General features: G+C 42.5%; 1 protein-coding gene across 4 annotated transcripts in view; it reads left to right on the top strand.

The window, feature by feature from the left end:
• The first annotated feature begins 79 nt into the window (after positions 1-79).
• Positions 80-17,134, top strand: part of map6a (microtubule-associated protein 6a) — a 31,658-nt gene continuing 14,603 nt past the window's right edge. For 2 of the 4 annotated variants that reach the window (XM_078172340.1, XM_033645976.2), the window contains exon 1: positions 81-1,134. In XM_078172340.1, the coding sequence (XP_078028466.1) occupies positions 440-1,134 (695 nt within the window). In that variant the 5' untranslated portion in view covers positions 81-439. Of the gene's footprint in view, positions 1,135-17,134 lie in introns of all 4 variants that reach the window. The other 2 variants (XM_033645967.2, XM_078172341.1) reach the window with 2 other exon arrangements.

Here is a 17,134-nt window from a genome sequence, read left to right as displayed (position 1 = left end):
CGTCACAACGGCTTAGAGGTTGCAGATTAAACCGGAACACCTTTCATATTCTTTCCGACTTGACTTTGATTTTTCTCCTCGGTGGGTCCAGTCCTGTGTCTCCGGGATGCTGAGCAGGCGGGCGGGGCTGTTTTTCGTTGCAGTGCCCTGCCGTGGAGTGATGTAGCAAGACGCACGGGACAGAGCGGGCACAGGAGGAGAAGAGGAAACATCAGGACGACTGCTTTTTATTCGAGTAATACATTCAAATCTGTCTACAAGCAAAATGGATTTAGTGAAAACCCCAATCTAAAGTCAGCAGTATTGGAGCCCTCCGTGCATCCTGACACACACGGACATCTTGTTTCTCTCCTATCAGGATACCGGAGTGCAGAGACACATCTTTCTTCATTTTGGACCGGTGCACAGTGAATTGTAGTGGAGCTCTGTACAGCTCACCATGGCGTGGCCCTGTATCAGCAGGGCGTGCTGCATGGCCCGCTTCTGGAACCAGCTGGACAAGGCTGACATTGCGGTGCCTTTGGTCTTCACCAAGTACACGGACGTCTCTGAGATGCAGCACATCCAGCTGCAGCCGCCGCTCCACCCTCCCCAGGCCCGGGTCGCCATAGAAACGCAGCCGTCTCGCGCAGACAACCGCACCACGACAGCGGCGCGGCCGCCGCGGAGGTGCGTCTCTGAGGAGCGCGTGTGCAGCTCGGTGATGCGCGAGGACTTTAAGCACTGGAAAGTGCGACCCGAACCGAGCTGTAAACCCAAGAACGAGTACCACGGACCGGAAACACCGTTCAACAGCGAGACCCAGTACCAGAAGGACTTCAAACCCTGGCCCATCCCGAAAAGGTACGACCATCCCTGGATACCTAAACAACCTCCGAGTGATGACCGGGCTCCGGACAGGTCCAGGCACGCCAAGCAGCTGGCGGATGCGGACAGCGGGGTGGAGAAGAGCGCTATCGCCGACAAGGTGCAGGAGAAAGACCTCCTGCAGGGGCACGAGAGGAAAAAGAGGTCCAGTAAACAGGAGGGGCAGAAGAAAGTTGTCCTGAAGGTGGAAGGAGAGGGCAGAGGGAGGGCGGCGGATGCTGTGAACAGGCAGATCAAAGAGGAGATCACAGCCGACAGCTCATACAAGTGAGTGTATCATCACAGCACACTGGGAGCCCAGGGGCCTCAGACATCCATGAGGGGTCATAGGAGTCATTATACTGTATTAATCACACATTTATTCATGCACTTTATTATCAGAGGGACAATTATAATCAGGGGTTTCACATACTATGAATGCAGAGGACACAGCAATGAACGGGGTGTCAGGTAAAAATATTAAGGGACTGTACGAAAATTATTGGGGTGTGAAGGGGTCCTGAACATTTTGGTTTTTAAAAAAGTAAGCTCTCTTCAGCCTAATAATCTTTCCTGTGTACCCTAAGACTAAAAACTACAACACCTTCCCCACAGGAGTAATATCCCACCAGAAAATGTAGCTTTGTCATTAAAGGTCCAGGTTGTAGGATTTGGGGGCATCTGTGATCATAAACGAAGTATAATTTTTATAACCGTGATTTCATTGGTGTATAATCACCTAAAACTAAGATCTGTGTTTTTGTTACCTGATAATGAGTTGTTTTGTCTGCGATTTTATGTGACGTTCACCTCCCCAGAAATCTAACTGCATGTCACGGCGAATGATCTCCTGTCTATTTTATGTAAGCTAAAACCATTTCCCTCAGTGGAAACGATGTTTATATTTACTTTAATTTCACATATAAGAAACAATAAATTGTGAAGACAATAAAGCCTCCACAAAATAGCATTTTAAATCTTGTGTGTGATTTATTGTGGCTTCATATGAGTAGCCTATAGGAAAAGTCCGCTCATCGCTAGGCTAATTTATACAATGTGAAATGCCATAACCTTGTGCTAATAATGTTAGCATGTTGTGTTTGTTGGAAAACGTGTTTAGTATAAGACAGTTGTTTTGTATGTGAACCTTGTGAGTTGTAATGGAGCTGAATTTTGTAACGTTACCTTTGTTAAATGTTGCTGTTGTCCCTGGCTTCATATGAGAGGAAACGTCCGCTAGCCACTAGGCTAATTTATACAATGTAAAATGCCATAGGCTTGTGCTAAAAACATTAGCATGTTGTATTTGTGGGGAAAATGTGTCCAGATAAAGACAAGTACTTTGTCTGTGAATGCTGCGAGTTATAGTGAAGCTGATTTGTGTGATTGTGTTTGAAATTGTCTCTATTAAGCCATGTTTAATGTGTGTTTTGAATCAACTAAACTTTACAGCACTTCACAGAAATCCCAGTGCTGACTAGTCGTTCGGAGGTGTAACTGCAGAGTGACACAGACACACCACTGCACAAGTATAAACGCTCACAATGGTGTAGTCCAAGTGCGTGGGCTACGGCATAGGCTCTGCATAGAGCTGACACACAAGTACAAAATTATGACAAATTTAACAGAAATCTGCGTCCTGTCACACATTTCATTTTTAAAACACAGATTGGTCATTGAAAATGTGATTAAGGATTTCACATGGCTCTTATAATACATGCAATATGTTTTTGGAACAGTGTTTATTAACCTTATGGATCAGTGGGTCTCAAGTGGCCCAGCCACAGGGTCCAGAGTTCTCCTCAGGTCCACACAGTATAGCGTATTCAGTGCCATACTTGCGTTTGCCCATGTCGTCAACCTAGTTTGCTGTCTCTGTTGAGTAGCTTTCCGTTATTTACTCATTCTACAGCAGGAATCAGCACTTCAAAATAAAAGATCTGTGCCAGAAATTCACTGTGCTTCAAAATAAAGTGTGTTTTTTTACAAACTGGACACATTCTCGAGTCACTTGCGGACTGTTATAGATTAAATTGTGCTAAATTTTGACTGTTTTCTGATTGTTTTTTGTTTGTTTGTTTGATTTTTAGTTTTAGACTAGCCGACTAGTCTAAGTTTCAACTTTTATTTAAACGTCAGGTAAATTAGTCATTAGGAACATCCCATACTGCCAGCACACAAACACTCTTTGGCAAAAAGAAAACATACCTACCCCTCCTCCTTTTCTGAACCACCCTTCCCCCCAAATAATTTTCATACAGTTCCCTCTTAAATGGAGGCGGGGGCCCTGCCTGGATGAAAATCTTCAAAAAACGGTCCATTAAATCATCAAAGCTTTGTCATTCGTTGCATTGCTGGCCTGAGAAATGTGAAATGTGAATGTTTCCACAACACAGGACTTAATTGAGGGTTACTAATTCATCACGTAGTAAACAGTAATTGGACGCCTGTTTATTTGAAACAAGCAAATCAGAGGTACATACAGCATGTGAAAACATCACAGAACTGTTATTTCCCCACAGAAATAATCAAATTAAACAGAGAAGGTCAAGGTGGAGTTGACTGTTGATATTTAGGTCTGCGGGGTTAATCTCTGCCCTATTATGCAATGTTCAAGAGGATGATGGGGACTGGTGGCGGATGGATGAGCATCAAGTCACGCACATCACAGTCACTATACGCATGTCTCTTGAGGATGTGCCTTGATGTTATCGGCTGCAATTATGTTCTGGGAAGGCTGTTAGCTGTGAGAGTGTGAGACGATGTGATATATGAGATCCATTTCACACTTGTGACTTGATTTTTGTGGGTTTTTTGTTCCTGCCGCTGTAATCTGGCTTTTAGTGGATTTTTAGGGGATTTAGAGCATTTACTGTTTTATTATCTGTCTTACCTCAGCATAGAGTCATATTCCAGCATTTATACTGAATACTACAACCTGTAAAACATTTCATTTGATTCACAGTGTCCTCAAAAGGGATGGAAATTATTGTATTTTGACTCAGTGTTGGGCTGATACAGTAACCCTGGTGTAAGTGTGACGGGGCTGGCAGAGGTGAGCGGCGCTATGTGAGGTCAGTGAGTGAGTCTTACAGCTGTTTGGTGCCCGTTGCTGCCGTGCCTGTATTGTTGAGCAGTCAGCAGGGTACAGCCTGGAGCACTTTCCCCCCTGCGTGGCATGAAATGGCTGCACCGTGACAAGCAGTGGCTTAGTCAAGTCTCTGTCTCAGTCTGCCAGCGGAGACTCAAAGCAGGTCAACTGTGGGTTAATGTCATGTGTGCGTACAGACACACAGCAGACACACACACACAAACTCACATATAACACATGCACTAAAAAAATTGTGTTAAAGTATGTTTTGACTTTGTCACTTTCTAATTATTACGCATAATCACACAGGAACATCACTGCAAACAAACAAAGACTGATTCCTCAATAAGGTCTGGGCACTATCCCAATATTAATAATTTTCTGATGGGTTATTTATCATTGGACAGTGTTTCACTGTTGCTCATTACATCTGCATGTACAACAAAACTGTTGTATTTTGTTAGCTTTTCACTACAATTTCCCTTGAACCATTCATTCCGACATCAATTTGCAAAAACAGTACAATCGAATCATCACAAAAACACATTCGATTACAGAGCGAGACACTTACTGAATTGTTTCCCAGCTCTAGGCTGAGTGGCACAAACATGATGAATGAGAGGGGCAATAACAAGCAGAAACAATAACCATTTATCACCAAAAAGTCATCAGAACAAGAAAAAAAATGCATACTGGGGCCCAAATACAGTTTCAAGCTATGTTCTGATCATCAACAGGGTTATAGTTTTGTTGTGGTTTGCTCGTCACCAAGCATTTGAATTGCTGACCGCAGAAGAGTGAGATCAATCCTAATGAGGAATCTTCATCTTGATTACTGCTAATAACCTTAAAACAACATCAGGATCCTCATTTGTGCAGTTGTAGTAAAAACTAGATTGATAAATTAGCCAGGTGGATGTATCACAGTCAATATATATATTCGGATATATTACAGATGGATCTGTATCAGAGAACAACTCGCAAAAAATTGAAGTAAAGAAATATTTGAGGACAATTAGGGCGTTGACACCAACAGTTAGAATGATCCATCCATCCAGTTTCAACCACTTATCAGAAGCTGAGTCACGGGGGCAGCAGGCTGAGCAAAGTATTCCAGACGTCCCTCTCCCCAGCAACACTTTCCAGCTCCTCCTGGGGGACCCCGAGGCATTCCCAGGCCAGACGAGATATACAGTATAATCTCTCCAGCAGGTTCTGGGTCTGCCCCGGGCTCTCCTACCAGTTGGACTTGCTCAAAACACCTCTAACAGGAGGCACCCAGGCCAGAGCCAGTGTGCGACACCAGGGGTCAGCATGCCCGGGCTCCGGTGTCCCCATACTGGGCAAGGTATTCTTTCCCAGAATGGTCCGTGGCATCATGGTCTTCTTGAACTGCTCTTAGTCTGGCCCCTCCTCTGCTTTGGGAGACCCTACTAGGTGCTAAAAGCCCTGGACTACACATCTTCCAGGATCACAAGGACACGCAAGCCCCTCCGCCACGTTAAGGTGGTGATTCTTGGAGGGGAGTTTGAATCATATTCAATGAATAAGCGCCCCACAAATGGCGTTGTCACGTCGCATACTTAACACAAAGTTACATACTTAATATAAAGTTACATGGGTAAGGTTGAGGAAAAGAAACACGTTGATGACGCACCTTAAAATAACGCAAAGTTCACCAGGTTTCATATCTGTCTCCTGGGGAAAGTCCTGTGTTTGTGATGCGTCCACCACAACAAACTGCCCCCTTATGTGGACTGTCGGTTTTTACACCACTTCCTTAGTCCTACAAGCCAGGAGTCACATGATCACAGCCTGTGTCCTTGCTGCAGCCCCCTGCCACATGCATATATGCATTGAGTCCTACTGATCCTAAATAGCTAGGAGAAATAAAAAGTTTGGGTCTCAGGAGGATGTTATGTGTTTATAGAAAGGGAAAAAATTATCATAGTAAAATTTTGTAAATTTAAATATGGGTATCGGCCATGACAAATCGTGTCTCAGTTGGTTGTTGTAGTTAATTCTATTCAGTCAGTGAATATAGACTCTGTAGCGGGAAGCACCTTTTATTCAGGAGACACATTCACTGTCTATTCAAAGCCAGCCTTCATTCAGTTGCATGGTTCACACCAGGCCAATTACACGTGAAGTCCTGTTTCCCCCTCAGCCTTATTGTCTGACGTTTTTATAAACTTTTATTTATCCACAGAGAGCACAAAGGCTCTTTCTCTGCAACGCACCTAGGAAATGCTAAAGGCAACTACAGTTCTTTTCTGTCAGCTGCTGTGTTAACTATTTCTTTTCTTGCCTAAACTGGTGCAGCATTTTTAACCAACGCCCTCCCAGTAACACACCCCATACAGCCTTCATGTCGCCACCAACTCGCTGCATTATGTTTAAAATGCCATTTTTTGCATGAGAATAAGTCACGCGCCTCAGACAGCTGCTGCTGCTGGACTCTTTGTTAGTGTTTTCTTTGTGCTGCTGTAAAAAACAAAGGCCATTCTTCATCTTGTCAGCGTTATTTGTTCCATTATTCGCTGCATCTTCTAATAAAAGACACACAAAGAGGAGATTGCGTGAAGAATTATGAGGAAATTACAGAGAATGACAAATGAGAGTCTCATCACCGGCAGTACGGCAGCTCATGCAGGTTCAATGAGTTCAGGAAGAGAGAGAGGGAGACGGTGGCATGTTTTTTTTGTTTTAATTTGTGACAGGTATCACAGCTCGACATTTTCCATCGCAGCACAATCTAAAGAGTGTCTCCTTTTGATATCCTTCTCTCATGTTTCTCACCTTGGCACATAAAATCCTTCCTCTCCCAGACGAGGATGCTCCACCAACTCGAAATGACTTTGTCTTTTATGTCACATTTACATAGCCCCCATGGCACCAGACAGTGCGCTGTAAAGAGGCCAATGGATTCTGGTAGATTTAAAAATGATCCTCTTAGAGAGCCAGTAAAGCCTCATGTTTCCACTGACAAGCAGTGAATGCAGAAACACCCATTCTGGAAAAAAAGCGGTGTGTTGTTATCTCAAATGTCCCAAGCTAACTCATTAGCAGTACTTTGATTTTTCTGCTGCCTGAAAATAAAACCAGTGAGGTTTAGTTGTGTTGAGATTTCTTGTTGCCAAAATGTAAAATGTCCACTGACATCTACTCTTCATTTGTTAGATCAAGTCAGAGCTCTGCCAGCTGAAGCTTTCTGTCTTATGTAACCAATCTAATCTGATTCATCATATCTCATTACAGTTAATTTACAAGGAAATGTCTTCAAATTTGATTCTGGATATGAATGAATTATGTAAGATACTGTAACCCAGTTAAACCTGCAGTTCTAAAGCGGGATAAACTCTTATGTGTTGAATTGCTGTACCTACAGCCTTACCCTACGCCATAGCATGACGTGCACCTCCCCAGATATATAACTACAAGTCGCCATGACACTCCTGACTATTGCTGAAAGCTGAAACCATTTCCCTCAGAGGAAACAAAGCTTTCATTTACTTTAATTTCACAGATAAGATATTTTAGGTCCTGTGTGTGATTTATCCTTCTGGGATTTATACTGGCTTCATATATGAGTAGAGGAAATCACTGCTCATCACTAGGCTAATTTAATAGTTATATTATTGATTTATTTTGATGTGTCTGGGCTTTATTGGTAAGTGGTGAATTCAGTCATGGGGTAGCCCAACGCTGCTATCCATGGTCAAAATAATCACACTAAAATTAACTTGACAAGTGTGTTAAATATGTAACAATATAACGTCAGTATACTTATTAGCTTGGTGGCTGGCATGACACACGTGTCATTGTAGCACATTGAGTAGCAACTGGTGAACCTGGTGAGAGATGACATGACTCTGGAGACAGTTCAGGTAACATAACAGTCTCTACTGGTCAAAAGGTAGGTTCAGCAGCACACAAAAGGACTGTCAGTGAATGCAAACAAATCCAATAGATGATGCAGAGTCAATCAACAGGCCAAATACAAAAAAACAAGAAAAGGACACAGGGAAACAAAAGGCTGGGACGCTAGACACACAAGGAGCTGAGACGAACTGGCACTGAGAGAAAACAAGACACACTAAATACTCTGGTGAGGGGAAGGATAACAACACACAGGTGAGGCCAATCAGGGCGGGACCGACAATCTGACACAGGTGAAGTCATAAACAGACATAAGGGTAGCAGAGTGTCCAAGTTTAAGGTCTTTTGCAGATTATTCCATGGACAAGGAGCATCGTAAGAGGATGACACTCTTCCTAGTTCTGCTCTGATTAAGGGAAAGTGAATCCACAACCTATTCTGTGACTGAGTTTGAAATATAGGGTGGTTCTAACACAGGTCTCCTCGTTTTTAGACATTTTAATGCAGAAATGCCACATATTATACCCTTAATAGAAACTGGCATTACTGTAATTACTGATAATACCAAGAATGCTTGGTAAATGTGCGTGGGAGCCTCCCTTTGTTGCTTAATGACAATCCCCCGTTAACACTGTAATGTGCTGTTCCAGCTCCCAGTGTAGCTGTTTCCATTGAGACAAAGTCTGAGAAGCCACAGAGAGGCTGTGAGTTAGAGCTGAGGCCAACCGATCCCAGAGGGAGGAGGGAGTATTGACCACAAGCCAGGCTGCACAGCCGCTGACACACCAAGAAACACTGCTAGGAAGTGAGGCTACAGTATTGTGTGTGGGCAGATTGATTCTCTAGAATACTGTGAGAGAGGCGGAGCAGCTCTTCACTGTATGTACAGCCAGCACTGGTGCAGGATCAGAGCCAGAATCACTGTGGTCGCCATCAGGGATAGCTGCACATAAGTTTGCTTTAGCAGTGTTAGTGCTTTTTATCATGCACATAATGTAATTAGGATTTATTTTGGTTTGTGGATGTGGTACAGCATATTCTCTGTATGAAGTATAATATCTCAATAATTAATAGATGGATTGCCAAGAAACTTTGTACAGACATTCATCATTCCTGGAGGCATGGATGGATTACTGTACAGGCCTTCTGGGCATAGGCCTAGGGGCCCAAAGTATCTGGTGACCCCCCTGGCCTTCCAACACATTCTCACTCTGACCTCGACACATATTGCCATTTGGTCATGGAGCTATCACGTGCAAGGTACCCTGGGTGCGTTGCTTGTTGACGTTCTGGGACACCATGTCAACTTCAGCCTGATATATGCATTGTCTGTTTTAAAAATACACTTCAGTTTTCACAGACAATGTACAGTTTGCATACAGTCTCTTTCAAAATAAATGCACTACATTGTTACAACACTGCAAATGGACGTTTTTTCCTTCAACAACAAGCACACATGGTTGGGTTTAGGGAAAAAAGAACAGGGTTTGTCTTTACATTCATAACATAAGTGAACACCGGCCTCTGAGGTGAAAGTCAGTGGTTGTTGGACTCTCCCACCCACCTACTCGGACTGTCGTCCACTTAACTTACGTTCTTGTCCATCCTTGTTTCCCACATTTCCCCCTGACGCCGTTACAGAATAAGGGCAACGCCAAAAGACCACAAAAAATATAAAACAACTACAAAAACACCATAAAGAGACACAATACGACTAACGAGATGCAAAGCAGCTGCAAAGAGACACAAAGAGACTCACAACAACTGCTAAAAGGAGCAAATCAACCACAAAGATACACAAATGAAGTACAAAGAGATGCAATACAACAACAAAATGGGGCAAAACAACTACAAAGAGACCCAAAAATGACCCTTAAAAGACATAAAACCACTGAGGCTTCACATCTATAAAGTCTGTGTGTCTCGCTCCTATGTCAGAGAGGTGGTGGGGCCATCTGCTTATCTGTGCCCAGGGGCCCACTGTCTCATAATCCGCCCATGCCTGGACGATAAATCCTACTGACTTTGTTGATCCCCGGACTTTTCTTCCTCTCCACACAAATGGTTGCAGTTATCTATATGCCAGTGTCAGGGTGTATTTTAGCTGGTTTAGTGTCAATTTTTTTATCATAGAAATTATAAATATGACAAAAATACAAATTAAACTTCAGGTAGCCCACTAGGATGGTATAATAAATTGCTTTTTCAGTCCACTAGATACATTTTGCTGCTGAAAAAATGGCTGACATCAGATGAACAGACTGAAAACTGAACAAGTTTTCTTTTGGAAATATAATTTACAGTTGACAAAAATGGCAATATATATATATCGCAATTTATTTTATTGCAATACTCAGCATATCACAACATATTTCAGAACGCAATAACATTGTGTCGTGACTTAAATATCGTGATACTATCATATTGTGGATCCTCTGGTGATTCCCACCCCTATTTTCTCCCAGTGGATCATCAGGCCAAAATCCTGCTCAGTCTCATACTTTGGTTTATGACCAAATACCTGAACAGCCAATGACATCAGCCTCAGCTGTCCTTGTTAATGCTAACTAGCAAATGTTAGCATCTTCTCAATGCTGGTCCTTTACTGGAGTAAACTGGATTTGGTTGGTTGTCTGGCCAGCCAATAACCTGTCATCGTACTTTTAACTTGTGTGTCAAGACATCTTGTGACACTGTTTGATCCCACTGTGCAGAAATTTGCAGCCGTTTGTTTTTTATTCTTCCCTCTCATAACTCTCTCTTTGGAGAGTGGTCCAGATTGTGCCATGTTAGAGCAGGGCTGCATGGAGCTCAGCAGTGTTGTACCCTGGCGCCGTTCCACCCCTGTCAGTTGCCAGTGTTTGGTCGTAGTGACGAGGCCTTTCTTTGCACATCCCGTCCACCGCAGTGGGTCAGCAGGGTCAGCCATCCAAAGCAGCTTTCGTCACACAGCAAGAAATATTAGGCAGTATGAGAGCATTGCCTGAGCCGCAGTGACTCATCTTTCTAAATAACAAATCAGGAAACCATGCAGAACGAAAAGAAAGTTATAGTAAGATAAAAATAGAAGAGGAGGTTGAGGCAGAGTTGGTTTATTAGTTAGATACTGAAGTGTTCATTAGGAGGTGACTGTACCGTGGTGGTGTGATACAGTAGATGGTGTCTAATGCAGCAAACAGAACTTTTTTAAGCATATCGCAGCACTATTCAGAACTGTACCATCTCTTTTAAGGGCAGGTATGAGTCCCTGATGAAAACAGGTACATAAGTCTGACTTTTTGAAGTTTTCAGTGAATGCACCTAAAATAAAGTGACAGTCAGCTACTTAGTTAGCATGCAGGTCACTGTAACCTTGGCCATAACAGCTAGAAAAAAAGCTGGCTAAGCTGCTACTTACAGTTTTCAGGTGAGTTGCCAAGCTTGCTGCTGATTTGGGATACGTCTGGGCAGGCGATACAGGATGCCCAAATTTAAACTGAATCGCTTTAAAAATCAATTTTTGCCAACTTCAATTAAGATTTTAAAGAATGTCGCTTGATGCTTTCTGGGTTGTGTGGTGCTTTGCTTATGGTGCTCTGTTGTGTGCTGGTGTTATGTGCAACACATGAATGGCTGATGTGCAGTACTGTTATGTGTAGTATCTGTTTTTATGGTGTATGCTTAATTTCTTCTGGAGTATTATTGTAAGGCAGCAATACTTGAGCACAGCTCCTGAGTCCAAGACAAATTTCCTTATGGGGACAACAAAGTATATCATATCGTATCATATCATATCGCATAGTATCGTATCGTATCGATCTGGAATTCTTTGAAACTATTCCAGACGTCTGACTTTTTCAACATCTTGCCAACGAATCACATGCGGTCAAACTGTCCCAGTTAAGTAGTGCTGTAGTTGATTCTTTAATTGATCTTTTGCCAAGCCCCGCCCTTTGTTATGGTCCGACAAACTGTTAGAGTAAGCATGGAGCCCACACTGTAACCAACCGCTCTCCCTGATGAAATGTTATCATATTTTTAGGAAAATGAAAGAGTGATTCCAGAGAGAAGCAGACAGAGGGGTCTACAGTCTGTGCTTGAAGGATATATCCAGGATGTCAAACTGATTCAGCAGCAACAACAGGTTAAAAAGACAAAGATAGTTAGAAGCTAAAGCCGAACTATAGGCTACAGATCACAGTGTAAAAGTGAACCACCACATCACTGCTGATCGCCACATATGACAATGAATAAATCATTTAAAAGCAAAAGCAGCATGTGTATACATTCAGTAGGCTATATCTTCAATAGCTAGCTAGCTAACCCTACACTTCTCAGGGTGTAATTTTGGTTTTGGAACAGGGAAGAAACGTATATCTTTTTCCAACCTCTCCAGGTAACAAGTATCATTAATACACGACGTGCCCCAGGCACAACATTTAGCTCCAAATCCACAAAACCAGCCTGAAAATGACGGAAATCTGAAACAACTGCATTAGAGTCAATGGAGCACAGCTGTGTTGTTGTCGGACCCTGGTCTGAGCCGGCCTGATGCTACGTTATGATTGGCCAGTCTGCGTCCAGGGGCGGGAATTAGCAAAGGGTCAATCAATGAAAAAATGTTACTTGTCGCAAAGTGCCTCCCATGTATTGGCTTATGAGGACCAGACTGCCAGGTGTACCCAACCCCTGACACTTGCGTGATCACCTCCTTTTTAAGACGCTGAGTCCAGAGCTGACTTCAAGCATGTTTGCTCCTCACAAATGGAAATCTGAATAACCCAAACCCTTCTTCACTCTTTATTGTTACATACACAACAAGACTTAAGCATGCTCTCTTCATATCTCACCTGTTAGTTGCCCCAGTTTGCTCAGCGCCCTTAAACTGCATATGCGTGAGGCAGGGGATGTTACTGTAAACAACATTGTGAGGAATATATCTATATGAGGAACCCAGAAAGGCAACAGAGCTGAAAACACGATAAATAAAGCTGTGTGTACAGGAGGAGAGCGGTGTGAGGTGTAACAAGAACTTAAAGATGCATATTTTATGACAAGCTGTCTGTATAACACCTTCTATGACATGAAACAAAGAGGTTTACCAAGTACGCTCCTTACCTCAGTGTATATTAGTGCTTTACAGTGAGCTACTAGCTTCAGTGTAGCACGGTGAAATGCCTGTGTTTAACATTAACTATGTCCCGAGGTACTGAGCACTGAGATAATATTTCCAGAGCCTCATGTGAACCTCACACTGTTATGTTTTCTCGCTCATAATATGTACAGTAGCTTTACGCAACAGATACAGCTCTGTGACGTGACACCCACAGCACCAAGGAAGCTTTCTGAACATTTAAACAAGTACCAAGTACACAGTGACCTCAGAGACACAGGCTGTATTGTTGTTACACAGTCATATGTCCATGAATAGCAGCAATGTTACAGTACAGACCGGTGTTTCACGCTGTGAAACCTGTCTGTACTCACAATCTGCCTCTTTCTCTGTCTTTCTCACACACGCACACACACATACACACACACACGCTGTGGTGTCATATGAGTGCTTCAGACCCTTGGCCTTGGACATTGTTGTATAACCTGTCTTTGCATTGTGGCTTCTTGGCCCAGTTAAGCAGTGAAAGTGGACTTCAGTCCAGTTATGTAATCGCTCTCTGTAATTTCCACCTCTCCTCTGTGTTCAGCAGCCATGTCACTGTCACCACACATGGTACTATTGACTATTTACTTTTCATCTTACAGTAAAATGACATGTTTACGCCTCAGTTTTTTGTTTCATACATGAACAGCTTAAATGTTAGCGCCTGATAGCTGATTAAAGTTTAGATTAATGGGAACTTATTGTTAATTGAAAATCTGTTTGAATTTGTAAATGTCACTTGTCTTTATTTATGTTCTACTTGACAGTTTCACAAAGGTTAGATGAAATACTTGAGTAACTTCTATAACAAATCATAATTAAATTCATATTTTCCTCCATGTTCACCATCTGTCTGTTTATGAATTATAACAACTTTGGTGACCCTTTAACTTTTTCCGTTCCACTGTCATTAGTACAACATTTTTGTCTGTTTCTGACTAAATACTTGCAAAACTAATGACCTGTCTGATCAGCCTCAGCTGTACTTTGTGTTTGGTGCTAATTAACAATATGTTAGCATGCTGCCTTTAAGCATTTAATTGGACCTCACAAAGCTGCAAGCATGGCTGTCTGAGTTTTGTCCAAAGTATATTCACTAGTGGTTCACACACTGTATTAAAAGCTCACAGCAGTTTTAATTGTGCAATGTTTCCCTCCAGCAGACATTGTCATCAGACATTTTCAAATCACCATCACAAAGCAGAACAAGCCATTTACAGACACAAACACATTCGTCACTCAGGTGATTGTGATCTGCTTGATTGGGAGTCAGGTTGAAACAATCAGGTTGGACCAGCCAGAGCAGAGCTGAATAACACTGTCTGATAGCCCCACATGGGGCACAGATTATGCCTCTGTGAAAAGGAACTAAAGAAACATTAAAATCAGTATTATACAGGCATATAATGAATACAACACATCAGAAGTTGAGTCAAATATAAATTTATTACAGTCACTTTGGATAACATTTTTTAAATCTCTAAAGCATTTTGAATTCAGCCTTCCTCATACTGCCTAAATGTTAGTTCAGTCAGGAACACTTTAGTCAAAGAAAACTTTATTTCCATTTGCAGTATTGTATTTGGCTGTATGGCTCTGTTCTGGGGCCACTCTGCCTTTCCTAAGGCATGCGCCTGTGTGGAAAGCCTAAGGCAGAGAGAGTACACCTCCCTGCCCTTCCACGTGCAAATGAGGACAGCCCGAGGCAGAGAGAACAAACCTCCCTGCCCTTCCATGCGCCTACATGGAAAGCCTAAGGCAGGGAGAGCAGCAGCAAAGACCCCCAGGAACAGAACAGAGCAGCAGTATCACTGACAAACAGACATGATATTGGTAAGTCAGACATAGCATGTAAAGGAGGAGCTGGGGTGGAGGCAGGTTGCAAAGTGGCTTGCAGAGGAAGCAGCAACAGTAGGCAGGCCAGAGCAGTTTAAATAGGGCACCCTGAATGAGATTTGCCAATTGGGAAAAAAGAAAAAAATTGAGGGGAGTGCATTATATTCTGTGAATATTGCATCAGAGATGAGTTTTCCTGTTATTTTAGGAACTTTTTAAGCGATTGTCAGTCTGTAAGAGAATATCTTTTTGCAAGCAGTAGAGATTTAAGACAGCAATATCTTATCAGTTGCTAATCTGAATTTGTGTATAGTCCCGTAATATATGACTGTTCTCTATTTCTCCACTTTTTCTCTGTATTTTTCTATATAGCAGTTTTTATGACATGTTTATAATATACTGTATTTTTAACTTAACTTCTGATGTGTTACGTTCATTATATGCCTGTATAAAACTGATTTTGATGTCTCCAGTTTCTTTTAATAGAGGCATGCTCTATCCCCCATGTTGGGGTATCAGACAGTCTTATTCAGCTCGGCTCTGATTGGTCCAACCTGATTGTTTCAGCCTGAGAGTAGACTGACTCTCACTCAAGCAGATCACAATCACCTGAGTGACGAATGTGTTTGTGTGCTCATATTGCTTGTTCTGCTTTGTGATGGTGATTTGACGACGCCTGATGAAGATCTCTGTTAGATTGAAACTCTGCACAGATTAAATTACTGTGAGCTTTTTAATACACTTTTATACAGTTTGAATTTTTTGATCCAGCACCTCTGAAAGTTTTTTGGCGGTGGCTGTATATTCACCGGTGGCACCAACATAGGTATGACTTCAGGGGAAAGTTTTGAAGTGGGGTTGTACGAGATAATCCACAGTCAGTGTATTTACAACAGTAGATGGCAGTCAGCCCACCCCCAGTTTGGAGACAATGTACTGCTGTGGATTTTTACCGCTCTCAATCCACTCTGACAGGGAAGCCACTGACAGCTTTAGTCTCTGATCAAAGCCATCAGACTCATTGACAAAAACTGTAATTCTAGCTTGCTGAGCACGGGAGCTGCTAATCCACTGCTGCCTCAATGACTTAATTTATTTGTTTGTAATTCTAAGACTTTTTTCGAGTCCGAACTAACCCTTTTAAACCCCAAAGTCACACAAACTAACCGATCAAGGCAAGGGTAAATCATGTAGTCAAATGTAGTCTGGGATTGAAGGGAGCGATACAGCCGCTTCAGTTGCCCATCGCAAATCGCTGTCTGACAGCAAGGTATGTAGCGTATACTTTAACTGATATAGAAATTTTTTCCACACCATTACAATCCACTGAGAAATATCTAAGACTCATAAGTCCTCCTGTTGTTGTTTGACTCCCACATGCTGTCCCATGACAAACCACCACAAGAACATTTGAGGTCAGAGCCTAACAGCGATGCCAGATGCACAATAATTATCCTATTTGTGTGATAATCATGCCCTTTGTACGATCAACAATGCCAAAGGTGCCATAATGTATGATAATTTGACCATTTTGTGGAGCTTACAGTGAGTGGTTGGTTTTAGTCTGAACTGTCTTTCAAGACATGATCAGGATAGCACAGTATCAGTCCTACAACTGTGGCTATGATGGACGTGACAGGTCTTTTGGACACATCATCCCTTCCATTTCATATAAATTTACACATTTACACCTATTTGTTTTTGTGGTTATGACACGTACGGCAATTTTACTCAAAATATCATTTAAAGCCTCTGTTTTGATGGTAGAAATGCAGGAGCCTAGCTTCCACACTGTGATGCAAGGTCAGACAACCCAGCTCCACTCTCACCACCCCTTCTCAGTGTAATACGTTAAAACATGTTAAATCAATGCACCCGTCCCTGAAACATACATTACATTAAACAGGATCACGCGGTCTCCAAGGCTGTGTTCCATAGCTGCCAGTTATTGATTTGATGTCTTTCTATATGACTTGCGAACAAATTGTTCTAATGAGGCACAAGTACAGCAGCCCAGCCTCGTCTGCTCTTCTATCCGTGGTGTTGCCCTGGGGAGCGCAGACTTTCCACTGAACCTTGGCTACAATTGCGCTCATGCTGCATTGTGCTGCGTTGGGGGAAATTTATTTGTTTGTGACTGGAGTGGAGCCACAGGGGACAACAGATAGGTGTCACCTGACTGCCCTAAAACAGAGAGCTGTCTGTTTTCCTTTGAAGTTACAGCATCTCAGTATCTTACGACAGGAGGAGTAAGACACCATGAAAAATATTTTAATGGTTTAAATTAAATGTACTGTACATTGGTGCAAAAACAGCTCTATCATAAGAGCAATGAATTTGCTTTG

This window comes from Epinephelus lanceolatus, chromosome 11, assembly GCF_041903045.1.
Source record: "Epinephelus lanceolatus isolate andai-2023 chromosome 11, ASM4190304v1, whole genome shotgun sequence".
NCBI lineage: Eukaryota > Metazoa > Chordata > Actinopteri > Perciformes > Serranidae > Epinephelus > Epinephelus lanceolatus.
Note: the sequence above shows the minus strand (reverse complement) of the source record. Positions and strands in the feature narration are given on the sequence as shown.